Below are 27,916 nucleotides of genomic sequence, written 5' to 3' on the forward strand. Positions count from 1 at the left end.
GCCGGCCGGAGCGTGTCGCGAGCGGGCGCCGAGGCTCGAGCCGCGGGACCCAAGCGAAGGCCGCGCCGAGGCCGCTGGGCCCCGCCGGGCCGCCCCAGCCGCCGCCATGGGCAGTGAGTAGCGGTGGTGGGCCCTTGCCGAGGGCGCGGGCCCCGACGGTCCGCAAGCGGCGGGGTGGGCGCCGGCCCATGGTAGCCTAGTCCGTGGACCGGGGAGGCGCGGGCCGCTGCGGAGAGCGCGGGCGGGGGGCCTCAGCCTAGGCTCCTCCAGCCGTGCGAGGCCTAGCCCGGGCCGGCTGCGGGGCTAGGATCGGGAGGCCTGGGTCTGCTCATCTCAGTGGGTGGCGTGGAGCGGAGGACGGCGCGGGGAGACGTTTGGTTTGCGGGGCGGGGAGTTAAGGAACCAGCAGACACCTGGACCACTTTTAATTTTTCAAGAGCTTAGGAAACTCACATTTTTATTCCCAGTCACCCTTGGAATTTTAGTTGTGATGAATGAAGCTCTCTGCCTTGTTTCATTTTTTTAAAAGTGGTGCACGGCGTGTATTTTAGGGGAGGAAAGGAGGCGATTGGTGGCCTAGCGTTTTCGTTAAAATTTTCATTCCAGTCATTCTGTAGCGTTTACTGAAAACTCAACGTGTGTCAGGTCGTATAAGCCTTAGGGACAAGGCCTTAAATAACGGGAATCTTTCGAGGGCCCTCTCCCAAACCCTCAACACCACGTATCTTCACAAATATACTTACATAGCTGTTGGGGTGATTGTTAGATGAACGGATTACCGCAAACCCAAGCCGTGCACCCTTTGGCCTACTAACTAGTGGGCATTTGCGGAAAGCTTAGAAAGGAATAGGAGACCCTTGGTCTTGAGTTTGCAGTATAAAGCGTTAAATTCTACAACACAGGAAGAGTGAGGTGACAGACAAAAAAAAAACATTGCTTGAAACTGAATATTCCAATACAGATGACCATAAACCAAGAAATCTGGGAGGGTAGCTTAGGTTGAAGTGGGAAGGAAAAGGGGTAAGGGGATTCTAGCAAGTTTCCTGATGTGATTGACATTTATTTGTTTTGTAGTAGAGATGAACACTTTCATAATTCAGATTTGCTTTCCAAGTTGTCTTAAATGGTACTTGGGTAACAAATACCTGCTTATGAGAACTTATGAATTCTTCTGTCAAACATCAGTGGCCGCCATCACTTTGAGAGATTTTATAAAAAGATGGTGTAATCGAATCAACCATACTTCAGTAACATAAATTCAACAACAAGAAAGATGTTGTAGTCAACTTTTGGCTAACTGGCTGAAGTGTAATTGCTCACGTCAGTTTTAAAACAATTTCATGATGTTAGTACATAGAATCCTGTGTATGTAAAGGAAGAATGATCTTAACTAATAACCTAGCTGTGGATTTTTGTGTTTCTGCACATTGCAGACTCTGGCAGAGACTGAATGATTACCATCTTCATCCTCCAGTTCTTTGGCAGGACTTGACTTAAGCCATGCCAGAAGAGAGTGCCTATCCTGAAGTTTGGTCTATCTTACACATTATGAGTTGTCCGGGAAAACAGTACTTTCTAATGAAACGTAGTCATCGTTCTCTGGGCTGAGGATTGAACATACACAAGTACTTTGAGATTTTCTTACATGGGAGAGCATCCAAGCAATGAATAGTGACTTAATGAAATGAAGTAGAGATTGTATTTAGTACTTTTAAAAGCCTATCTAGGTAGTTCCCTGGTGGTCTGGTTAGGACTTGGCACTTTCACTGCTGGGGTGTGATATTTCTCACTTGTGCATTTCAGCATCTTTCAGTCCCAAATTGTCAGTCCTGCAGTGTCAGCTCATTTCCTGTACTTGCCTCCTTTTATGTCCTGTTTCCTTCCATAATGCATGTTCTTGTTGGTCGACTGGTTTTGCTCCTTTTGATGTAGAGGTGCTGACTGAATTACTCCTTTTCTGTATATGTAAAGGGGTGGGATTCAAGCATGAGGAAGCAAATTATTTTGAAATGACAAGCATTATGATTAATTCATCTTGGGGGTGGGAATGGGATGGATTGCCATTAAAAGAACACTTGTATTTGATTCTGCAAAAATAAAAATCTTTTTTAAAACTTTGTAATGGGGCATTTTTTTTTTTTTTTAAAACAGTCAAATTTTTAGAAGTTATCAAGCCTTTCTGTGCAGTTCTACCAGAAATTCAGAAACCTGAAAGGAAAGTAAGTATAATATTTTTGTAATATAGAAGGTAACTAAGTGACTTACTCTGTTAAACTAGCTACATTGATTTATTTTTCCTCAACCTTTTTCTGGTTGTAACTGGAGAAAGACCTATTCTCTTTGCAAGAGGCATAAAAGTGAATAAAACTAGTGTAGACCTTTTAAGGAAATGGCAACCCACTCCAGTACTCTTGCCTGGAGAAGCCCAGGGATGGCGGAGCCTGGTGGTCTGCCCTGTATGGGATCGCACAGAGTCAGACATGACTGAAGCGACTTAGCAGCAGCAGCAGCAGCAGCAGACCTTTTAAATCTAGATAGTTTATCTCATGATTTCAGAAACAACTGTTCCCTAAGTTGTAGCATTTCCAAACTTTATGTTTCTTTGACCTGTGTGTTAGATAAGATACAGTATTCTCCTGCCTATTATGATCCACCACACTAGAAATGACCCAGTCTCTTGGGTCAGTTTTCATGCATACCAACTGTTTCACATAAATGGATTGCAACTGGGCAGGCGTATACCTCTCATTTCTTGATTCATTGACTGCAGAGAAAAATCACAGAAATGCATTCAAAAGATAGGAACTGCATCAAATTGTTCTTCCATCATTGTGAACTTGGAAGTAAGGCATTTCAATTCTAGAAATATTGTTAATCCCAAACATTCCCAGATGTTCCTCTTTTACTGTACTTTCAATTTCTCATGGAACTAACCAGAATAGGGACTAGAAAGAGATAAGTAAGACTTTTGTTAAACTTACTGTTTTATAATATTCAGAAATATATTTCTTTTTTTAAATTTCTTTGAGGTTATAAAAATAGTTGTTCCCGTTACATGTAATGTATACTAACAAGCTATAGCTTTTCTAGTCTATGAAATACTCACTGAATAATATAGGCAGGAAGACAAATACCGTATGATATCACTTACCACAATAAGTGATGGCTTTGTACAGTATGATGTTAACTGAAATGTGTGAATATTGGGTGTGTGTCTTTTTATCCTTTTCAGTTTCAGCTAATGTGGTGCAGTGTATTAAGGCCTGCCTGTATTTAAACTATAGTACTTAATTCTCAGATAAGTAAAGAAAGATGCTTGAGAAGTTTAGTGTTTGCTTTAGCTGCTACTCACTAGGGTGAGAGTATTTTAAGAGTAAATAATAAAAGAGCATGTCATGATGGAGAATGCTGGTTAAGCTTTAATATGCATTTCTGCTTTTTTTACATTTGCTGTTTCTTGGTTTTGATTGGTTGTTTTTTTATTTTGTTGCACAGATCCAGTTTAGAGAGAAGGTACTATGGACTGCTATAACTCTCTTCATTTTCTTAGTATGTTGTCAGGTATGTAACCAAACACTGAACAGATTGTCTCAGGTCTTGGTTGGTTATAATTTGAGAAGCTAATTTTAGTTCAAATAGTAAATACACTGAATTGTTTTGAGCATTATCTTTTTAGAAATTACTTTTTATTGAAGTATAGTTGATTTACAGTGTTAGTTTCTGAGGTACAGCAAGATACTGAATATAGGATATTGAATGGAATATAATTCCCTGTGCTATACAGTATTTGTTTAGCCACCCTGTGTATACTAGTTTGCATCTACTAATCCCAAACTTACATTTCATCCCTCTCCCCCAGCCCTTGATAACCACAAGTCTGTTCTCTATGTCTATGAGTCTGTTTGTTTTATAAATACATTCGTGTTGTATTTTAGATTCCACATATAAGTGGTATCGTGTGGTATTTATCTTCCTCTTTCTGACTGACTTCACTTAGTGTGCTAATCTCTAGGTCCATCCATGTTGCTGCATTCTTTTTAACAACTGAGTAGTATTCCATTCTGTGTGTGTGTGTGTGTGTGTGTGTGTGTGTGTACACAACCCATATCTTCTTTTATTCATTCCTCTGTTGATGGGCATTTAGATTGCTTCTGTACATAGGAGCATCATCATTATACATACAACTCACATCTTTATTCATTCCTCTGTTGATGGACATTTAGATTGCTTCTTTGTCTTAACTGCTGTACCTAGGAGAATCATCATTTCAAGTGAAATGATTCTTCTACTGTGTATTTCTTTTGGTTTTCTAGTGAGTTTGAACATATTTTATATTTTCTCTTTTTCCCTTAGTTTTCAGTTAAAACTTTACCCATTTTCTTCTTAAGATTTAAAAAATTGGTTTATGACAAGTTTTTATATATAAAAGTCTTAAACCTTTGACAGGTATCGTGCAAATATTTTTCCTTTTTGTTTGCTTTTAATCATGTTGTAAATAGCATGTTTTAGTTATAAATCCTCCAAAGCCAAATCATTGTATTACTTAGCTTCTACTGACCAGCCCTTAAACATTTTGGGTTGCTCCCATGTCTTGACTATTGTAAACTGTGCCACTATTAACATTGGGGTGAATGTATCTTTTTTAATTAGAATTTTTCCTTTTCTGGATATATACCCAGGAGTAAGATTGCTGGATTATATGTTAGCTCTATTTTCAGTTTTTTGAGGAACCTCCTGTTTTCATTTTACATCAAAGTATAGGAAGGTTCCCTTTTTACCACGGTAAGATTTTAACTTTTATTTCCCTTGCAAATGATACTGAGCAGCTTTATCATATACTTACTATTTGTTCATCTTTTGTAAAGTGTTTTCTCCCCAGATCTTTTTCCTGTTAAAAAAAATTGCATTATTGTCCCATTAGTGAATTACATGCCTTTTAAAATATTTTCTGGATACAAGTTCTTCATCAGATATATGTATTGTGAAGATTTTCTCCTGTATTCTCCTAAATAGTTTTAGCTTTTATGTTTTGGTCTATGGTCTGTTCCAAGTTAATTTTTGTGTATGGCATGAGGTAAGGTTAGGGCTCATTTCTTTCTGTATGGACAGGCCAGTTGAAAAGGTTATCCTTTCTCCATTGAATTAACCTTGGCATCGTTATTGAAAATCAGTTAGCCATTTAAGCATGTATCTGTTTTTGTACTCTCAGTTCTATTCCATTGATCATATTCCATCATTATGGTAAACCATAGCTGTTTTGATTACTATAGCTTTAGACTGAATCCTATAATTAGGTTGAAAGTCATCCAGCTTTGTTATTCTCAGAATGATTTTGTCAGTTCTCAGTCACTCATTTGAATTTTAGAATCAGCTTGTCAGTTTCTTTAAAAAAGCCTACTGGGATTATGATTTTTATTGCTTTGAACTTATTGAATCTTCTAACCCAAGGGTCTGCAAACATTTTTTCCGTAAAAGGCCAGATAGTAAATATTTTCAGCTTTATGGCCAGAACCCAAGAAAACCCAAGAAGAAGAATTATAACTTGAGTTGTATTTCTTGAAGTGTGCCATTTCTCACGACTTTTCCCCGTGCCCTTACTTAATTTACATATTTTATGTTATTTATTATTGTTTTTTTCCTGTAATGGATTTACAGAGTTGCCAGTTACCTTTTTGTCTTTCTCATGCTTAAGGATTTCTGCCCAGGACTGGTGATTTCTTGATTCTCTTTCCACTGAATCTCCAACAGATTTATTTTCCCTTCCCAGATGTAGTTTAAGGGTTTGGGGTCTGTTGTTTTCATAGTGTTTTTTAGCTTGAGAGAAGGGAGGGAGGTGGGATCAGCTGAGAGAATTGCTCTGAATGCCACCTGGGCTCTGCTCTCTCATTAGACTTCTGTTAGTGTCTTCTTGTGAGGGTCCTCTACCCAGCAGATGCCATTAGCACCTAGACAATTCCCAGATATCCCCTGGGGGACTAAGTTGCCCCAGGTTGAGAACCACTCTTTTCTACTTATTACCACAACATAAACACATCCTGATACTAATATAAGCTTCATAGTATAATTTTAAAAAGTTTTTTTCATAGTATAATTTTTAATGGCTGCATTCTACTGTGTATATTGTCTTCAGTCTTATATTTGGAGCATGGCCTTGGCTATTATTTGTACCCATAGCTTTGCAAAATTATTCTGTGATATAATAGTATCACAGAATAGTTGATAGATATATCCTATACTTTAATGATGAACATTTTCTTTAATTGTAAAAACATGAAATTTATCATCTTAACCATTTTAAGTGAGCAGTTCAGTATTTTTGCATATGTTCAGATTGTGTGCAGTACATTTCTATACTGATAGGAGTATTTACTGGTGAAAAGTACTGATATCGTTGTTTATATTTTCCCTGAAAAACTATACATTTCAGGTATTTTTGTTTTGTTACAGAACTTGAGAAGTAGTGTTGTTTTTATTAAGTATGGCAGATATTAAGTGAATGCATTATTAAGTTCAAACTTAATTTGTATGATACATTTTCGTGAACTAGTTTATGTAATCCTATAGATACCACTGTTTGGAATCATGTCATCAGATTCTGCAGATCCTTTCTACTGGATGAGAGTTATCCTTGCATCCAACAGAGGTATGTGCTGCTTTTCTTTTGCCTCCATACTAGTGCATCATCTTATGTTTTTATTGAATATTTGTATTTCTTCTATGAGTGGACTTGTTATAAATCATAGGAAATGACTGAGTGGCTTAAACATAAAACTGGAATTTACTGGAAGGATACTAGATATTTTTGGAATCCAAAGAGGAGGTAGAATAGCTTAGCCTTTGGGGAGAGAGAACCAGACAGTCTTCAGACCTCAGCAGCAGGGGCTAGCTGGGAACCTTGTCTTTGTGATTTAACTTCAACAGCTCCTGGTTCAGTTCTCAGTTCGTAATTCCAGGTTACCATGTTTATACTTGACCCAGCCAGCCTTGGTTAGAGTTTCAGAGTTTGGTGCTGGGGTTTAGTACAGATTGGGTGCTGGGGTTTCCTCCTATGTTGGTATTTTCCTGAGAAAAGAACATTACTTGGAGTGGCTGTGCCATTTACGTCTTTTTTATTTTTCTATTTTTTTTGGAATGAATGGCTATATTCTCTGTGTTGTACGATACATCCTTGAGCCTGTCTTACACCCTGTAGTTTTTAACTTCCCACTCCTCAACCCCTATATTGTGCTCCCTCCCCCACCCCTACCCTCTAGTTTGTTCTCCACATCTGTGAGACTGCTTCACTTCAGTTCAGTTGCTCATTCGTGCCCAACTCTTTGCGACCCCGTGGACTGCAGCACGCCAGGCCTCCCTATTCATCGCCAACTCCCGGAGTTTACTCAAACTCATGTCCATTGAGTCCGTGATGCCATCCAGCCATCTCATCCTCTCTCGTCCCCTTCTCCTCCCGCCTTCAGTCTTTCCTAACATCAGGGTCTTTTCCAATGACTCAGTTCTTCACATCAGGTGGCCAAAGTATTGGAGTTTCAGCTTCAGCATCAGTCCCTCCAATGAACATCCAGGACTGATCTCCTTCAGGATGGAATGGTTGGATCTCCTTGCAGTCCAAGGGACTCTCAAGAGTCTTCTCCAACACCACAGTTCAAAAGCATCAATTCTTCTGCACTCAGCTTTCTTTATGGTCCAGCTCTCACATCCATACATGACCACTGGAAAAGCCATAGCTTTGACTAGATGGACCTTTGTTGGCAAACTAATGTCTCTGCTTTTTAATATGTTGTCTAGGTTGGTCATAACTTTTCTTCCAAGGAGCAAATATCTTAATTTCATGACTTCTGTCACCATCTGCAGTGATTTTGCAGTGAGACTGCTTATTTTGCTATTATATTCACTAGTTTGTTGTATTTTTTTAAATTGCACATGTAAGTGATACCATATGGTATTTGTTTCTCTGGCTGACTTATTTCACTGTTGTTGTTTCTTCATTTTAAAATCCATTTGTGAGAATTCTTGGCCTTTTAAAGATTTGAGCTCTTTGTTCCTTGTGTTTGAATATTTTTCTTTTAACTATTATCCTGTCTTTTGCCACATGGAGGTTTCACAGTTGTATCTAATCATATTGTCCATCTTTTTCCTTGTGGTTTTTAGTTATTTTGTCATGCTTTGAAAGGCTTTTTCTTTTCCAAGATTATAAACATACTCACTTCAAGTCCTTTTGCTTTTTATCTTTTATGGTTAAATTATCTAAATATCTGCCCTTTATTTTGTTGGAAGTCATGGGATAGGGAATCTAGGCTTAATTTGCTATAAATGTCTAGTCATTTGCCAAGGTCCATTTATCCTTCTTTTCCCTACGGAGTTGAAGTGCCATATTTCCTAAATGAAATGTTCATTAAGCTTGATTGGATTAATTTTTGGACTAGATCTATTTGCAGTTTAAATTTTGGTGATTTGATGTAAAAAGACATCTACCCACCTGCCTGCTAGCTTTAACAATGACATGTTTTTATCTCTTTACCATTAAAGAAGTATTTGAAAAACACATGAAGTCCATTTAAGATGAAATCTTTCTCATATTAAAGGTACCTTTTCAGCATTTATAAAAGTCAGGAATTAAGGTTGTGATGTGACAGAATGGGCAATGGAAACATGGTCTTGGCTATGTGGAATTATTAGTTTTGCATATTATCTTACATAATTGGTGTATTTAGTTTTCTTTCTTTCTTTTTACTAGAAGTGTAATGCTTATTTTCTATATAGAAAAATTTTAGAAAATAGAGGCAAAAAATAAAAATTACCCATAACCCACTGAGTAAAAATAACAATAAAAACATCTTTTTAAAAAATTTATTTTATTCAAAAATAGTTGATTTATAATGTGTTAATTTCTGCTATACAACAAAGTGATTCACTTATACATTGACATACTTTTTTTGTGTATTTCTTTCCATGATGGTTTATAATAGGACACTGAGTATAGTTCCTTGTGCTACACAGGACTGTAGCACAGGAGGACCTTGGTGTTTTATCTTTTCTTTTTCTATACAGTAGTTTTTATCTGCTAATCCAACCTCCCAATTGATCCCTCCCACCCCTTTCCCCCTTGGCAACCACAGGTCTGTTCTCTGTGTCTGTGACTCTGTTTCGTAGATAAGTTCGTTAACAGTACAAACATCTTGATAGCTGAACTAAAATAACAGGAGATGATTTTCCACTTAAATAGTCAGTCCAGTCATACATACTGTTTTTGAGTACTTTTTCCTATCCAGTATGTCATTAACATTTTTATGCCATAAATATTCTACAACATTGATTTTGATGACTTTTATATAATTTTAGATTTTGAGTTTAGAGAAACACAGCTATTCTTAAGTATCATTTCTTACTAACTTGGTATTTAATTTTTGGACTTAGTATTTAATCTTAAAATTCTGCATTAAAATGTTTACTGTAAATTTTAAGAACAGTGATTTGGACAGAAATCTTGGACTGTTTCTTTAAAATGGTTTCTTTAACAATTTAAGTAAAAAAAAACAAGTTTAGAATTTACGGAAAATTACATTTTTGTGGTATTTATAGTAATTTTGAATCAATGTTTTGTGAGATTGTGTTAATAAATGAGTTTTTTTAGCAGTTAATGTTTAAGGAATGAAAATTTTCTTGTTAACTTTTAAGCATGTACTTCAGTAGACATAATTTTAAGGACTGGGCCACTTCTAAACTAATCTCTATTGGGCATGTACTGTGCGTGTTAAGTCTTTGTTGTGTCCGCTGGCTATAGTAAAGATTATTATTATTATTTTTTTTTTATAGTAAAGATTATTTACTATAGATTCTTCCCCCTTCCGTTACAGGAACTTTAATGGAATTGGGTATCTCCCCAATTGTAACATCTGGTTTGATCATGCAGTTGTTAGCTGGAGCCAAAATCATTGAAGTTGGAGATACACCCAAAGATAGAGCCTTGTTCAATGGAGCCCAGAAATGTGAGCATCACTGCAACTAAAGAATCTTTCCCAGATTTGAGAATTTTGTGGTAAAGGTGTTTTTCTAGTCTGTCTTTATCTTTGGTTGTAAGTATGTCCTCTTTTCCCCCATTTTTGTCAGTATTTGGTATGATCATTACCATTGGGCAAGCCATTGTGTATGTCATGACGGGCATGTATGGGGATCCTGCTGAAATGGGTGCTGGAATCTGTCTCCTTATCATCATCCAGGTAAGAAATTCAGTTTTTCATACAGAGATAACAAAAACAGTTTTCTTTTGTAACAATTCTTTAGATGATTAATATAGTCATTTTCTTACTTTTGAATTATTTTACCTAATTATATTTTGATTATTGAAGTGACATATAAGTTGTATTGATGTAAAGAATTAAAATTTATTGTAATAAAGTGTGGACGTGTAATAAAAGAATTGTGGATCTATCAGCTGTATTTCACTGATTCTAAGATGCACATTTTGAAGTCTCTGAGATCAGGATGTTTTCTTAGACCTGATGATCTCTTTCCCGTGCTGTCAGCCGGGCAGTCGTTGTGATGGTGGCCACTGCCTGCCTGTGTATGTCAGCTTGGTCACAGCTGTTTGTATCGTCCTCACAGCACTGGGTTACGTGCATTGTTGATACAACATGCTGTTGAGTTTAATTGCTCTTTAAAGTGTCTCACAACAATCTGCTGTGATTTGTTATTGAATAGTTACTGTATATAAACAGGCACAGAAGGAGCAAGCTAGATGATAAACATCTAAGTCTAAAGGTTTTTATAAGCAGACAATAAAAATTCTTTGTAACAGGCTATTGTCATAGTTTAACTGTAGTATTTTTCCCTTTCTTAGTGATGCACATAAGAATGTTACAAATAATAGTATCTTGTAGTCAGTGAAATACCATATAAGCACACCTGTATGTATCCTGTGGGTTTTTTAAATGGATATGTTGGAATAGAATTTTTAAAGGCCAGCATCATTTTTCCTCCACTAAGAATCTTAAAATGTGTAAAGTTTGAAAGATATTTGAGGACTCCATTTCTCTAATGCAGTCCTTAAAAATACTTTGGAGAAGTTACCCAGAAATGCATTGTACTTAAGTTATCTAATAGTATTTACTGTATTTTGAAAAGAAACTCTTGTAAGTTAAACACTGAACATCTAGGGTCCTAGTTATCTCAGAAATGCCTCTTGTTCACTCTATGAAATAAGGATTAATTTAGGAAAAAATTTTTTTAATGGTCAAAAAGATCAAGATCAGAAAAATAGTTCAAAATAAAACTAAAACACTGTTTTACTAGTGTGTGTATACATATATGTATATATGTATTGAGAAATGTCACCATTTCCAATTGGCATGGTTAACCATCTTTTTCAATAGGAAATCTTACATGGGAACCAAATCATAGTAAGAAGATTGTGTAGTGAGTATGACTTAGACCAAGGAGAAAGGGATTGTTGAGGTGTTTATATGTTATTCATTAACACATATCACAGGACTTTTCTAAATGAAATGGAAATAGTTTCTTTTTCAGGGGAGGCATTTTTAATGGACTGTATGGTAGTTTTCGTGAGTTCCCATTTGGAAGAAGGGGCATTTCTTTAAAGGATAGCTTTGTCATTATTTCTTCATTTCAAAAACACCTTGAGTGGTAAATTTAAAACCCCTGGGAATTAGAGGAAGAAGTGTTACAGTAGAGGGGGAGAGAAGGTCCTCTGGAAACTGGTTTTAGTATCTTTTAGGACTTCAGTGTAAGGATGCTGATACACCAGTTCTTGCCTTATTTTGTTTCTTGATAGCATTCACTTTATGACCATAGTTAGAATAACCCTGCTTTTTAAAAGACACTCAGAATTGGCATCTGTCTAGCTCTTAGAACATTATACATCAGTAAAACTTTTCTAGTGTTTTAGTAAGGGCATATTTATATTCTTAAGGAACTTCAACTGACTACTTCTAGGTTAAAGTACCGACTTCTTGAATAGTCAGTTATGAATTTCAATTGATAGAGAAAATGGAGTTAAGCTATTTAAATTTTTCAGTACCAGAAATCAAGGAGTAGTTAAATTTCTGGAACGAAGCAAGTAAAGTGGGTATGCACTAAGTTCTTTACATAAATTCAGGTGCACAATATTTGTCTTGTGGTTAATTCTTTTAGTGTTAATGTATAGAGAAAATTTTCATGTTTGATGATACATATGGGTAGTGACCCATTGCCTCTTTTTAAGGCATTGCTAACATTGAAAATGTGTGGATTCACTGAAGAGATATGATTGGATCAGTGTGTTTTCACCTAGAGATTTTGAAAACTGTTTGCATGCTGTTATGTAAGGTATTTCTCACCTTAATTATTCTTGTTTCGTTCACATGGTCAGTGTTTTTCCACTATTGAGTTTGGGATCTAAGTAGGGGTCTTGATTACAGTTTTCAAAAATAATAGACAGTATCAGTGTGCATGGGACATAGTAGAGGTAAGTATTATTTTGTCCAAACTGAGTTGTGTGTGTGTGTGTGTGCACATGCACGCATGAGTAAGGCTGAGATGTGTTATTTTTATACACACTTTAGAGCTCATATGTACTCATCACTCTAGAAAAGCATGCAGTTAGCATTCAGGTTTTATCATTATTCTAATCTATGAGAAGCTTTCAATTCCTAATTTCTCATTCCCTTCTCATAGGCATGCATGCTTTTTTTTTTTTTTTTTACCATCATTTATCTTACTCTTTAAGCTATATAAACCATTTCTCATTTATTTCCCTATAATTCCTTTGTCCAGTTAGAGAAGCATGAATTTGATTTTTACTGGATGTACACAGATCACCCTCCTGTCTGATGGGCATGGGTGTGAACAGAGTTTTGAAGAATTACTGCTGTTTCAGAGCTGCCTGTGTGACCTTAGGCAGGTCATTTAATCAGAAACCCACGATAGCACTTGCTGGTTGGCCAGTGGTTTGTGGACCACTATCATGCTCCATGCAGGGTGGGCTTCTGTATTTCTGATGAGGAGTATGTACCTGTTACATAATCATAGTCAAAATAAAATCTCAGTAGTTAAGTCCTACCTTGTCTTTAATCTGGTCAGATTGGTAAACTTGGTTTTCAAACAGTAAAGAAGAAGTGAGCTCTCTTAGAAGTTTTGAGAATTTTACCTTTTTTACAGTCCATTGAAATTCAAACTAAAAGACTATAAGTAGACAAATTAGGCTCTGTACAGCCATTGAAATGACAACTCAGAAAAAGAGAAAACAGAAAATGTAAGGTAAGCATACTTCCAGCGGTGTACCGGGAGGGAGTCATTTGACCACAGAGGTCACATGCAAAGCTATGGATTATTTCTGATTGGTTCATACTTTTACTGAAATGTCTTCTCCAAGAGGAAAATTAAGCATTTTCAATTTCACATAAAGTTATTATGCTTTCATTTTTTAAAAAAATTAGAAGCTTAAGAACCTGGTGAACTCTTAATTGTCTCAGATTTACATTTTGTCATTGTATATATGCATTTTTACATTGTTATAATCTGTGGACATATTTGTGGTCTACTTTTCAACTCCTGTGAATATTTTATATTATGTATAGTACACATATAAAATATATAATACTTAAAAAATGTATCAGCATAGTTCACATGCTTTTCCTTTAATGGCCTGTAATATTGCATCTTGTATTCGTAACATATTTCATCTGTTTTTTCTCTTCCTTGAAACTATTTGGAATGTTTTCAGTTCCTTGCTGTCATAAATACTACAACTGGGAACATTTTTGTTTTAGGGTACTTCTCAATAGGCCTTATTTAAACACTGTAGAGAAATATAAATATACTTTAAAAGTAAAAATGTCAGCTTTATAATGTGACAACATTTCCAATCCTCTGATTTGCAGAACTGGCTTCCAGTGAGGGTTGAAAGATGCAGAGTCTTGACAGTGATACTGAAGTAGCTAGGTTTTAACGTTGAGAATGCTTGTACTTTGCAAGTAGTCGTGGCGTTCACCGCTCCTTTCTGGGTTTATTCTTGCTCCTGCTTACTCGCATTTCTTTCCCCACAGTTGTTTGTTGCTGGTTTGATTGTGCTGCTGTTAGATGAGCTGCTACAGAAGGGTTACGGCTTGGGGTCTGGGATTTCCCTCTTTATTGCCACCAACATCTGTGAAACCATTGTCTGGAAGGCCTTTAGCCCCACTACCATTAACACTGGCCGAGGTACAGCGCACAGGGACACGACTGCATGGGTCTGGCTGGATGTGTGTTGAGAGGACATGAGGTGGGGGAGCAGGACGGACCTCAGACGCCCTGCTTTGCTGTCCCGGGCAACAGTGGTTGGCAGTTGTTCCAAAGCGAAGAAGCAGAGATTGGTGGAGTAGGAAGTATTACTCCAGAAAGAATATGGAAATTTTAGCCTCTGCTCATTTAAAAATTCAGTGATTGCAAACACTTAACAAATCCTAATTGTCTAAGTCATTGCTGCAGAAGTCATTGATTTTGACTGATTTCTGCACTTGCAGCAGATAAAAAGGAGTGGATTAAGATTTTTCGGAAGGATAAAGAAATGTTACTTATTGTGTCATCAGAGAACTTTTGCTGCTGTTTCCTTGGGTTTGTAGTAGCACCTACATTTTGAAATGCTTAATTGCCTTTCCCCTTACCCACCTCCACTTCTCTCAAATGCCATCCAAGATTTGTAATGGTTGACATCTGACCTGACCAGCCTTAAAACAATCAGTAGCAGTGATGGCGGATTAAGGTACTTGGTAAAGTGAGCTTGAAGGCCAGCCTGGTGGGGGAATGTTGATCTTTTCATTCTGACATCTGTATGCTGCTTCGCTGCTGCTTTTCCCCATCTCCATCCCCTTCCCCCAGAGTAAAGGCGAGGCCAACCATTATGAACTAAGTATTTGCTTTGATTTATTCTTCTTTAACTGTTTTCATCAAGAATAGTCTCTTGAGAAAACTTCAGATTTACACTAACAAAAGGTACATTTGCCTCAGTGATGTCAGTATTTTTTAGAAGCTCCACACATGGCTATATCATAAAGTAAACTGCGTTGAATTATTTTGACTGCTATTTTCGGCCCTGTACTGGAGCTTCAGGGCTGCTTGTTTTGACTTTGGGACAACTTTGGGTGATGAGGCTGCAGCTGATTTATATCTTGATTCATCAGGTACGGAGTTTGAGGGCGCAGTCATAGCTCTCTTTCATTTACTGGCCACCAGGACAGACAAAGTCCGAGCTCTGAGGGAGGCTTTCTATCGTCAGAATTTGCCCAATCTCATGAATCTCATTGCCACAGTTTTCGTGTTTGCTGTTGTTATATATTTTCAGGTACGTATACCATCTTTGTTGAAGTAAGTGGGGTGTGGATTTTTACTCCTGCTCTCTAAAGAGGAGCATGCCATTTGAATATTAGTAGCTAACAAGTCAGCGTTTCAGAATCTAGTTAGGCAAACAGTTCCACTGTTTAATAGACGCGGAACTGCAAAGCATCTGTGGTAATGAAGTAGAGAAGGATTTCTGTGTCTGTGTGTCTGTGTGGAAGGGAGAGTTTGCTAGCATTGTCTTTGCAGATTTCCTTCTGTGACTGTCCAGATGCGTGCTGTGTCCAGTTCCTCTGACTCACTCCGGAGCTTCCTTTTTCAGGGATTCCGTGTGGACCTGCCCATCAAGTCAGCCCGGTACCGCGGGCAGTACAGCAGCTACCCCATCAAGCTCTTCTACACGTCCAACATCCCCATCATCCTGCAGTCCGCCCTGGTGTCCAACCTGTATGTGATTTCCCAGATGCTGTCAGTTCGATTCAGCGGCAACTTTCTAGTAAATTTACTAGGGCAGTGGGCCGTGAGTACTTCATTATTTATTCTAAGTGTTCAGATTTATCGTAATTTGCATTTTGTGCTTATATTTTCACCTGACAGAGCTGAGTCATAATTGAAGCACTTGCTGTAACATTTTCAGATTCACTTATTTATAGCACAGTTTGTCATTTGGAAGTTGTAAACCTGTAAGCATTGTGAAATTAAAAATGGCCAAGTACTTTGTATAATTTTACATCTAAGAAGCATTTTCACATCTCATTTAAGTGACCTTTTAGGTTAAGATTACAGTTGCTCTTGTGAAAATGACTCCCTGTTTTGTAATCTTACTCCACTCTTGTCTTGAATAACGTTTTTTTCAAAGAAACAATTTGCTGATTATATGGGAGTCTGAAATCATCCTCTCCTGCCTCCCCTGTGGTTTTTCATAGTCCAAATGGTAGTAAACTAGTTTGTGATTAGCTGGAGAAAGGTATGTAATTACTAGTGAAGAAAGAACAGAGTTGCTAGAAATGGAATCCAGTAAATTCTGCCTTCCTCTTCATCATAGCTCCTACTGAAGCACGCCAGCCACATTGTGATCAAGATATGTTATTGTAGATTGAGTTTTGACTAGTTAAAATTTGTAACTGACCAAGGAGTATTTTTCCCCATTAAAACTATAGAATTAGAGAAGAGTAAGATCCTTTATTGTTTTCAGAGTATGTAATTCTAGAATTTGTATTCCCCCCCCCCAAAATTATTATTTTTTAGTCATTCCTGAAGTATGGTGCTTACTCTGCATTTGTCTTAATGTGCTACTTCTGCATTATAAGTTGTAGTGACATAATTTTCTACTTTTGCTGAAAGCCATTTTTTAAAATATAAAATTTAACACGATGAGATTGTAACTTGAATGTCAGTTGAAAGAAATAGGATTGCCTTTACCGATAATACAGTTGACCCTTAGACAGCATGGGTTTGGGTTTTGAGTGTCCACTTAGACTCAGATTTTTTTCAGTAGTATACGCTTCAGTCCCGCACCGTCTGCAGCAGGCTGAATCCTGCGATGCAGAGGAGCCGTGTACACAGGAGAGTAACCATAACTTATACGTGGATTTTTGCCTATGTGGAGGGTCAGTGCCACAACCCCTGCAATTGTTCAAGGGTCAGCTGGACTCCTTTTTCACTCATTTAACAGAAATTGGATTACCTGTGGTGGGGGAAAGGGCTGGCCCTCCCCTCAAGAGTTGATGTGTGCGAAGTCACTTCAGTCATGTCTGTCTCTGCGACCCCATGGACTGTAGCCCCCCAGGCTCCTCTGTCAATGGGATTCTCCAGGCAAGAATCCTGGAGTGGGTTGCCAGGCCCTTCTCCAGGGGATCCTCCTGCCCAGGGGTTGAATGCATGTACCATTATGTCTCCTGCATTGCAGGAGGGTCCTTACCACTAGTGCCACCCAGGATAAACTTTGGCAGTAATTACTACTATGATAATTTCACAGTAATAAATCTATATCACTGAGTAGTTGTATAGATTGTATTGTGATCTTAATGAGATTTTCTCTGAAGAGAATTATTGGGAAGTTTAATTTGTCTATAAACAGGGCATTTGATTTGAAATTAGTGATTCTAGGGGCACAATTAAAGGAAACATTTGGAAATTGTAATTTCTGGAACAAGACATTTTAATCATTGCATCCCAAAATTGCTTTCCCACCCTGTATGCCCAGAACTTTCATTTAATATAAACAAATATGTTATTCCCATTTCTTTAACTGTAAGAATTCACAAATGTTCGTGTGGATAACAAAATTCCATTACAGATATTTATTAAAAACTTTTTTATAATAAATATCATAGAGTTTAGGCAGTGATGTGTTGTCTTGTGTTAATGTTTCAGTTGATTCCATTCTTTGTAGTGAAGAAATGTGTGTGTACTCTTACATAATTCAGAAAATTTCATATTCTAAATGTTATCAGAGATTGATGTAAATAAGTGGGACGTCTTATAGTTGTATTACAGTGTTTTTTAAAAATTGCTCTTCTGTTAGTATATTCGCAATGCTTTTGATGTAATAGACACTATATAATTTTGTAAGACTGAAGATACTTTAGATACAAAAGTAAATCCTTAAGTTACATAGAATCATAAGTTGTAGGTGCTTTCTGAGGAGTTTGAAAAGTCACGGAAGTGTGACCATTTATGCTTCTTATTCTTGTTCTGTAGGACGTCAGTGGGGGAGGACCTGCTCGCTCTTACCCAGTGGGTGGCCTCTGTTACTACCTTTCTCCTCCTGAGTCCATGGGCGCCATATTTGAGGATCCTGTCCATGTGGTGGTTTATATCATCTTCATGTTGGGATCATGTGCATTCTTTTCTAAGACATGGATAGAGGTGTCTGGTTCCTCAGCCAAAGATGTAAGTATTTGCTTTATTTGAAAGTGAAAAAAATTTGTAGTTTTTAGGTGTCAAATGATAATTGATACACTTACTTTTGTAATTTAAACTCTTAATTCATATTTTCTTCATGAGGTAATGTCATCCCCAAGGAGTTAAAAACTAGTTCCTGGAAAGTGAAAAATTCTTAGATTTTACAAGGTTTGTGACTTTCCAAAGCTCAACCCTGCGCAACAAAGTCTTATTCCTTAGTTCCCTTATGGAGGTGACAAAAGAGAGATTGGGACACCTCAGCTTCAGATACACATCACGAGCTTGTGCAGCACTGCTGCCAGGGAATGATGCCATGGCAGTGCCTACTTCAGCCTTCTCACACTTGTTAGTATATGGAGATCACATCTCATAGAACCTGGTAGTAAAACAGAGTTTGATTTTAAAAATTGCTTTTCTCTTTGCAGGTAGCTAAACAGCTTAAAGAACAACAAATGGTAATGAGGGGCCACAGAGATACCTCCATGGTTCATGAGCTTAATAGGTAAGGAGCATTAGACTCCATGTTTGATGGGAGGGGGAGAGGGTACTACATACAGTGCACATGTACTTGGTTTTTGATCTGGCTTTCATTTGTTGTCAGATATTATAATTCTTAAGTTCATATTTGAAGCATTCTTCTGCTTATCACAAAAGAATCTAAATTTAATGCAAAACTGAATTATTCTCCACATCAAAATTGATACCTAAATTATTGTTTTAATTGAAGTTGTGTTCCCTTCAGTACTCACCCCATTGTTAAATGCTATAGGTCAGAGGTTCCCATTGTTGACTGGCTGCACTAAAAATCACCTGGGAGCTCTTAAAAATTACTGCTATCCTACCTATACAAGTTATGATTTACTTGGTCTGCATTGGGTCCCAACATCAGTTGTTTTATTTTTTAATAACTTTTTTGAGATATAATTCACATATCCTGTAATGTAGTCATTTGAAGTATATGGTTCAGTGGATTGTTTATTTTTAGTGTACTTTTGAGTGTGTAATGATTACAATATAATTTTAGAAACATTTCCATCACCCAGAAAGAAACCTTGTACCCATTTAGTTATTCCCCATTTTTGCCCAGCCCTCCCAACTCCCAGCCTCAGGCTTTTTCTTTAGTTTCTATAGATTTGCCTGTTCTGGACATTTCATATTAATGAAGCTATGTGTGATCCTTTGTGAATATCTTCTTTCACTTAGTGTGCGGTTTTCAGGGTTCATCCTGTGTTTGTGAGTGATCCCTTGTACAGATATAACTGTGTTCAGCTTATCCAGTTGATAGAAATTTTGACTGTTTCCACTTTTTTGGCTGTCATGAATGATGCTGTTGTGAACATACTTGTACAGGTTTTGTGTGGATGTATGTTTTCATTTTGCTGAACAGAATTGTTGGGTCATGTAGCAACTGTGTGTTGAACATGTTGAGATACTGCCAGACTCTTTCTCAGCGGCCGCCCCATTCTCCATCCCACCCCCACCTCCAAACATGTCCTCACCAGCACTAATTCTTGTTTTGATATTAGCCACCTAGTGGGTATGAGTGTTACCTCATTGGGGTGTTCCTTTTTCATTGTGGTTTTGATTTGCTTCTCCCTGATGAGTAATGACGTTCAGCATCTTTTCATGTGTTAGCCATTTGAGTATGTTCTTTGGAGAAATGGCTCTTCCATCTTTTTGCATATTTAAAATTTATAGTTGGGTTATCTTTTTGTTTCTGGGTTTGTAAGATTAAAAAAATTTATTTTGGATGTGTCTTGTCAGGTATATGATCTGCAAATATTTTGTCCCATTCTATGGTTTGTCTTCCCACTTTCTTGATGGCATCCTCTGATGCACGTTTTAAATTTTGATCAGGTTGTTTTTCTGTTTCTGCTTTGTGCTGCTATTGGTGTTGTAGCTAAGAAACCAGGGTCACAAAAGTTTATCCTCTTGTGTTGATATCTGTGACCACCCTGAGGCAATTTTTGTGTTTGGTGTGAGAACGGGGTCCAGATTCCTTCTTTTCCATGTAGATAGCCACATGTTCCAGAAGCGTTTGTTGACAAAGCATCAGTATTTTAAACTTTTTATTTACTTAGAACATAGACTGGATTATAGAGAATGATAAAGTGAACCTCTGGGTCCCAGCTGCATCCAGCTTTAGTTGTTACCATTCTCCCATTCTTGTTTCCTTTACCATCGTCCCCACCACCCCCCTTGCCTTTTTATTTTTTGTCTGGAGTATTTTAAACACAATCTCATTATATTTTGTTTGCTTTTTAAATTTCTGGCTTCACCCCAAGGCTTGTGGGACCTTAGTTCCTCCACCAGGATCGAACCCATGCCCCTGCATTGGAAGACAAAAGTCTTAATTGTTGGACCACTGGGGAGGTCCCACAATTCACTGTTTTTAACAGTTCTCCAGGTGACTCCCAACATGTTGCTGAGGTTGAATTACTGTTCAAGAGGATCATCCAGATCTTATCACATAAATTTGCTACTTAGGAAAACATTTTGAAATTCACTGTTTATCTAAAAGAGGGAGCTAAAAGGTTACACAATACTTAGAAACAATACTAAATATTCCAATACTGAAGTGACAGTTGCGGATTCTCCTCTTCTGGCATGAAAATCATGCATTGCCTATCTTGGCTGTTAACTGGTTTCTTGAAATAAGGTCAGACCATGCCCTTCATCAGTTTTCATCAGCATGTTAACTGGGTGGCCCCAGACGAGCCGTCAGTACTGTGGACAGTCCCCTTTAGTTGGCTCACCCTTCCGCTGCCCCGTCTGACTCAGGGTTTTTGTCTTCCAGGTACATCCCCACAGCAGCCGCGTTCGGGGGCTTGTGCATCGGCGCCCTGTCGGTGTTGGCCGACTTCCTTGGGGCCATTGGCTCTGGCACTGGAATTCTGCTTGCGGTCACTATTATTTATCAGTATTTTGAAATATTTGTTAAGGAACAGGCTGAAGTTGGCGGGATGGGTGCTTTGTTTTTCTAAGTGTTCCAGTTTCTTCTTGTGTGTGTGAAAGGAACAATATTTGGACGCATTGTTTTCGTCAGATAATGCTGGCTCCCCTTTCCTTCTCTCAGTTTGTTTCCAAGTGCTGACTGTCCCATTCCTGAAATGGCCGCGGCGCTAGGCCTGTGTGCAGCGTTAGTACCAGCTGCCTTAACACTGACGTTTACATGATTCATTAAAACACATACATGCGGTGTTGCCTGTGATGCTGGAAACCAGTGTACCCGCCTTGCCATGTTCAGTCGTGATGGTGAGATGGTGACGTGGATCAGTTTTGCACACAACATTCAAAACACTCAGTTTCCCCCCACTTGTTTAAAAATAAATGTAGTTCAAATTGCCACTTTCCAGTATTTTTGAGCTTATTTAACGAGTTCTGGAGCATTTATATCTAATCTATATTTTAGATATAATTACTTTTTATACTTTTTTAACTCATAGTATCCACGTTCCCACCCCTCCCCCATTTTATTTGTTCCTCTGCAAAGCAGCCACTCCGTCCAGGTGGGCAGAATCAGGCTTTCAGTCACATCTGTCACCAGAAACAACTGCTCGGTTCCTCTTGTTTTCCACTCCCCTTTGCTCCTAGGGACAGCACAGCCAGTGCTGTTTTGCAGTATTGGCTATGCCTTTGAATTCCAACAGGTCACTTGAGAATACTCTTCAAGATAATACGCCCCAATTTTTTTTTTCTTAAATTCCTAAAGCAAACACCAAATTCTCGAGCAGTGTCTGTAGTTCAGTGGGGGGTGAACGAGTAATTCATGCTAGGAATTTGTGTTATGTTGTTGTACTTTACAGCAGCAACATGAGTGTAAACAGTAGACAATAAAATTTTATTTAATAAAACTTTCAGTTGTGTTGGAAAAATAAAGCCTAATATTAAAAGATTTCTAAGATTACTTGTATAGATGCATTGCATTCATACAGAATTCATCCTGAGATATCTGTTGCAAATGTATTAGTTTAATCCTAAAAATATGGAGGGACAGTGACCAACAAAAAGGCGCTTAGCTTTGTGACTGACATTTGGAAAAATCAGGGAAAAAATGTTCTCAGTGTCCCAGCCTGTATTTGAAGCAGCACAGTAAGTAATTCATTTTTATTTATTGTGCTTTGTTGTCCAAAAAGATCAAATGTGATTTTTCAAAGATGTCTTTCTCATTAGTATGGTTTTCTGTCATGGCTGACTTTCTTAGTAAGTATAGGAAGTTTACCTCCTTTAGCTGAGGATCACAAAGCCAACTAATTTTAAGAGCAAGGAGGCAGAGAAAATACAGGTAGATAGGAACAGGAGCCATGTTGATTGGGAAGCATCTCCTGGGGGCCTTGGACCACTGTTACCATGGAAATATGATCCAGTGTTACAACTGTTTATCCCCAGAGTAGGTGGAAATACTGCTTTTAATCTAAACTTTCAACTTGTAAACACTGAAACAAGAGGGCCAGCCAGTGAAAACAGATTGCCACTTCTCAGACTGACCAAATTTCCAAAGCATAGCCTTTGATACAGAGAACATAAACTGCATTAGGGGGATATTCTAGGATTTAGCTATCACTTCTAAACTGTGACCTAAGGAAAAGGCATAAAGGACAGATGTGGTTACAAGTCTCTCCCTTCCATCAGCATTTTAGAGTAGCTTTATCAGTTGCCACGGGAGTGGTCTTGCAAGAGTTGGCCTTTTTGGAGATGGGTCTGTGCTTGGGCCTGCATATTTTCTGTGTCCCTCAGAACACAGAAACCTCCTGATTTTGAAGGAGTAACGACAAGAGCCTTGAGTCTTCAAGGGAAAGGACTATAGCCTCTGGAGAATCATGATGCCAATGATTAAAAATAAGGACTTATTTTTAAAGGCACTGGGGGAAAGCTACCATTAGAGCAACTAGTTGGGGCTGAAATCCTCACAGTATTCACACAGAGAGGAGACGATACATACAGTTCACTGGTTCCACAATTCTTCCCATTCTTGTTTAGCAAATATAATATAAACATTATTTTTGCTCATAAAAATACCTCTAGGTAAGACAGTGAACCTGTAGACAAACTATATTCTGGCATTTTTGTTATTAGTCCCCTGATTTTATGTGGTTCTCAGGGGCCTGGCTGACCCCTGGGTCCAGGGCTGGAGACAAGATTCAGGGGTAGCCAATGAGAACCACCCAGAGAATTATGCACTTAAGAGGCAGTAATGCTAGAGCCGCTGGAGGCTACACAGGAGCCAAACCTGAGAAGTAAGAAGATGGCCAGTGACACTGGCGTACCTTGAGGGTGGGGGGTGGGATGTGAGCCAGAAACAACCCCCTGTATGTTCCTTTAAAGAACATACATACTTGCATACCATGTTGGCTACACTCACGGTTCAACACCAAGTGAAGGAAGGAAAGTCGCTTAGTCATGTTCGAGTCTTTGCGACCCCGTAGACTGTGGCCCACCAGGCTCCTCTGTCCATGGAATTCTCCAGGCCAGAATACTGGGGTGGGTTGCCATTTCCTTCTCCTGGGGATTTTCCCAACCCGGGGATCGAATCCAGGTCTCCTGCATTGCAGGCAGATTCTTTACCATCTGAGTCACTGAGACAATGCCCCAAATCATGTAAATCTTGATACCAGGGATTTGGTTTTTAGAAACTATACTTTTTGAGGTGAGGATAGGAAATGAGATTCTAAAGTATATACACATGCTTGAGAGCAGCGCCCTATATTTTTATTAATGATTCTACCATTTTTCATTATATAAGAGCTGGTCAACCTCCTGTAGGTAGGTGGCTGTTAGGGACATCTAAGTGGAAACATCTGCTTATCACAAATGTTAGTCTTATCTTAATCTCTGCTATGCAGATTAATTCCATATAGTAGATAATTCAGTCAGGAGAGGCCAAGAAAGTCCATATACAAATATAGCTTTAAAAAAAAACCTGACACCATAAATGGTTATTTATTACATAGTTTTTAGTGGGGACTGGGAAGAATTGACCTAATTTGGAATTCAGGACTATTCTCCTAGTATCTCCTGGATTAGATTAGAAAAGTAATAGCTTTTTTTTTTTAAACAGCTGGATTTAACATACCAGCATTTTGTGTTCTTCTCTGTTAATATGAGCTGGAGTCTGGCATTTAAATGATGGCTACAGCTTACCTGTAATTACAATTCCATACCACCACATGCATTCTGTGTTGTTTTATTTTAAGAAAGAGCTAATTTCAAATCTCCATTACAACTAAGCTGATTATGAAGTCTCAGTGAAGGAGGCCTGGTGTCCTGTTTACAAAAGGACGGCTACTGTCCTTCGGCCTTAAAACTTCAGGAAGGGCACCTCAAACGGCTTCGTGTTTGCGTGTTTCAATGCCAGAGCGTAGGAATAGACTCTGGCGTCCACCGTCAGATGTTCTTCAGCTATCAGAGCTAAAGGAGGTGAAGAGCAGAAGTCAGATAACCAAATCGAAAACGGATAGCAATGCCCCTTACCAGTCAGCCAGTGGTCACTGAGCAGCCACTGTGTGCCGTTCCTGTGCTACGTGCTGGTGATAGCGGTGATGAACAAGACACTTTCTGCCTTCAGGGATCTTATTCTAGCGGGAGAATACAGGATGTAAGAGCAGAATTATGTCTCCAGCATGATATATAAGAACAAGGAACAGTAGGAACAAGAAAAGACAAGAGCACATATGCCGGGTGATGATTTTAATATTGGAACAGTGAAGCCTTTTAAGTTTACAGATCCATCCAGCGCCTCGTGGATGGCTCACTACAGGGCCCTGCTGCTCTAAACCACACAATGGTGACGACTCACGCATCCTCTCCACGGTCAGGGACACACGTGTTCCACGTGGAGGTGAAGCTGTGCATCCAGAGGGGCTGGAGTGAGGTCTCAGAATCAGACCTCAAGGGGCTCTTGTGAGGACTTCTGTTTTACTCAGGTGGCAGTCTGCCCCTTGTTTCCCAGCCACTTGCTCAGGAGCAAGCTCAAGAGACGGTCTGACCCTCAAAGACAGGGTTCTGTCTTGCTCATCTGTGCCGGCTGGGGGTGGGGTGGGGGTGGGGAACGCTGAAAGCTATCCTCATAGCAAACTGAGCCCCAAAGTCCTTCTGGCCCACTTCCCAAAAGTAACTTGTTGAATAAATGATGATTACTATATTCTGATGCTAGTAAAGCCGGCTAGTAAAGCCGCTTTCTTTGCCCCTCCCACTTCTAATATCTACAGATTCCTCTCCACTATCCTCAATATTCCGCCCCCTCAAGGCTGGAAGAGAAGTTAGCCAGAAACAAGAAGGAAGGAATTTTTTTTAAAGGGATATTAATCTGATATAGAAAAAGTAAATAGAACATAACCTTAAAGCATCTGTGTGGCAACATTATCCTGTTTAATTTTACTCCTGCCTTCTCAGAGGCAGGGGCTGTCTTACTGTTCCCATTTAATGAGAAATGCTAAGGGACTTGTTCTAAGTTGTAACTAATACACAGTCAGCTGAGCCTCAGACCAGTCCGACCTGTGGGCCCCAGAGCTGTGCTCCAGGTGACAGTGGCCATGACTTTGACTCGACATGGAATGTTTTGCTATTTTCAAATGCTCTGCCACCCGGAAAGGAGACATCATAGGTCACCTGCAATCTTCTTGACAGTTTCTAGGTATTTACTTTAATGAGGAAGAACAAAGAAACAATTATGTTTAGTTCCCCATTTGTTGGGGTTAGGGGTGGGAAAAACAGAGAAAGGTGATAATCAAGAGTGCTTACCCTCAAGTCTATTCAGCAGGTCATTCTTTGGTAAGGAAATTACTTCCACAAATTCTAAACAAACAAAGTACAAGTGAAAACTGAGCCAGACGCCAGGTGAGCCCTCCCGAGCAACTCACGATGCCTCAGCCACTCCCGCCGCAACACGCGGCGCACAAGGCCAGCCCCCGGGGTGTGACGACGTACCTCCATCTCCTGAAAACACAGAAGAGGACACTTCAGCAAGGCCCAGCGTGGTCACACTGCACGGCTTTTGTGCAAGCCGTGACGAAAAGACTCCAAGAGTTTAACAGAAACCTGGGTCTCTGGTTTCACTTATATACATGGTTAAAAAAAATCCCAATAGCACAATGTTATTCTTGTCCAAATCAAATGTTTTAATAGCCAAGTTTAAAGCATATTCTGTGATATATATATACACACACACACACACGTGTATATATTTTTAAACTGTTAAAATATATATAAAACTTACCAATTTGACCATTTTTGAAGGTACCAATTCAGTGGCACTGAACACATTCACACTGTTGTGCAATCATGAGAACATCTGCATCATCCAGAACAGAAAGGTGGTGCCCACTGAACAGAATTCCCCATCCCCCACTCCTCGGTGACCTTGATCCCACCTTCTGTCTCTCTGAAATAGGTAGGTATCATGATATACAGCTATCTCCTATCAGTGGACTCACACAATACCTGCCCTCCTGTGTCCAGCTTAATCTCACTGAGCACAATGCTTTCAGGCTTCACGTATCTGCCTGCTTCACTGCTTTATGGCTGGATGATACTCCACTGTAAGAGTGGGCCACGTTTTGTTTACCCTTCTGTTAATGGAAACTTGGGTTGTTTCCACCTTTTGGGTATTGTGAGTGTGCTGAATGTCCACCTGTCTATTGGAGCCCCTGCTTTTGATTCTCCCGGGGATTCACCTATGGGTGGAATTGCTGGATCACAGGCTAATTCCATGTGTAACTCTCTGAGGAACTGCCAAACTCTTCCTCATCATGTTACATCCACTAGTTTGAAAATTGAGCACTTAAAATTAGCTGCGATGGGCAACTGGAAATGTTGAGGAACAACTGAAAGGGCTGGGAAATGGAAGACCTCCACTCTGACACACGATGAGGTGATTCTGTGTCACCACCACCCTCTATGGGGTGGGAAAGCACATGGAGCTGACAGGCATTATGGCCTCTGAATCCAAGCCTGCTAAGAAACAGGGGCAAAGAACTTCCCCAAAGCTTCACTAAACATGGAACTCAATAAGGAACAGTTAATATGGTGCTGTGTCATAGCATTCCTGCCATTCTTACAATATAGACAGAGATAGAAATTGGAGTGATTCTGAAAATTTTCACTGATCACTACTTAAGGTTCGTTGCTCTTAAGTGGGAATAAACACCATACAGAAAACATGGAAATACATAATTTAACATTTTATGTAAAGCATAAAAACCAAGGAAGTGGTGTGAGAAAAGTGCTAAATACACAAGATTAAAGAAACAGCCAAGTGTACCGACGAAGCATCTGTGAAAGACCATTATTCTATTAATAAAAATCAAACTGGTAGTATGTTAGAAGATATTCAGTGCAGTGCAACCACTGTCAGCGCAGCCAGTGCACACGTACCTGGTTTTGGCTTAGGCCTTACATTTTCAGCGTCATCTCCATTGATAGTTACGGTCACGATGTGTGCGGTACAGTTTGACAAGCCTGGATCCATGCACACAGCTGGGGAGAGAGGCAGCGGGTCACCTTTCCAGATACTAGTGAGATGTCATTCATCTCTGAACTGTCTCTGGAGGAAGAGTCAGCTTGTGACTCATCGTTAACATGGAAGTCACATAAGAGAACTAGTTTCTCCTATTCGCTTAGTACACACGCTGTCAGGCTGCAAAGCACATGTATAATCAGTACTGATTTTCCCGAGTTCCTAAGGGCAGTCTGGTAAGTCCGAGGA

General features: G+C 39.0%; 2 protein-coding genes across 11 annotated transcripts in view; one reads left to right on the forward strand and one right to left on the reverse strand.

Moving 5' to 3' along the window:
• SEC61A2 (SEC61 translocon subunit alpha 2) lies at nucleotides 1-22,067 on the forward strand. Its single transcript, XM_065920984.1, has 12 exons — nucleotides 1-113; nucleotides 2,152-2,219; nucleotides 3,496-3,561; nucleotides 6,565-6,643; nucleotides 9,855-9,986; nucleotides 10,108-10,217; nucleotides 14,040-14,193; nucleotides 15,153-15,313; nucleotides 15,629-15,826; nucleotides 18,010-18,201; nucleotides 18,639-18,715; nucleotides 21,011-22,067. The coding sequence occupies exons 1-12, from the start codon at nucleotides 107-109 to the stop codon at nucleotides 21,195-21,197; spliced, it is 1,431 nt and encodes a 476-aa protein (XP_065777056.1). The 5' UTR covers nucleotides 1-106; the 3' UTR covers nucleotides 21,198-22,067.
• The window catches only part of NUDT5 (nudix hydrolase 5), a 21,209-nt gene continuing 15,327 nt past the window's right edge, over nucleotides 22,035-27,916 (reverse strand). For 7 of the 10 annotated variants that reach the window (XM_065920991.1, XM_065920986.1, XM_065920990.1 and 4 more), the window contains 3 exons: nucleotides 27,586-27,687; nucleotides 25,954-26,148; nucleotides 22,035-24,621 (listed from right to left, as the gene is read on the reverse strand). In XM_065920991.1, coding sequence (XP_065777063.1) covers nucleotides 26,069-26,148; nucleotides 27,586-27,687 — 182 coding nt within the window. In that variant the 3' untranslated portion in view covers nucleotides 22,035-24,621; nucleotides 25,954-26,068. The other 3 variants (XM_065920994.1, XM_065920995.1, XM_065920996.1) reach the window with 3 other exon arrangements.

The sequence above is a fragment of the Muntiacus reevesi genome, chromosome 2 (genome assembly GCF_963930625.1).
Source record: "Muntiacus reevesi chromosome 2, mMunRee1.1, whole genome shotgun sequence".
NCBI lineage: Eukaryota > Metazoa > Chordata > Mammalia > Artiodactyla > Cervidae > Muntiacus > Muntiacus reevesi.

Bases quoted from the DNA above. Each gene is read 5' to 3' on its own strand.
- SEC61A2 (XM_065920984.1), top strand. The intron at 3,562-6,564 runs GTATGTAACCAA...GTAATCCTATAG, and splicing joins TTTTCTTAGTATGTTGTCAG to ATACCACTGTTTGGAATCAT. The intron at 6,644-9,854 runs GTATGTGCTGCT...CTTCCGTTACAG, and splicing joins TATCCTTGCATCCAACAGAG to GAACTTTAATGGAATTGGGT.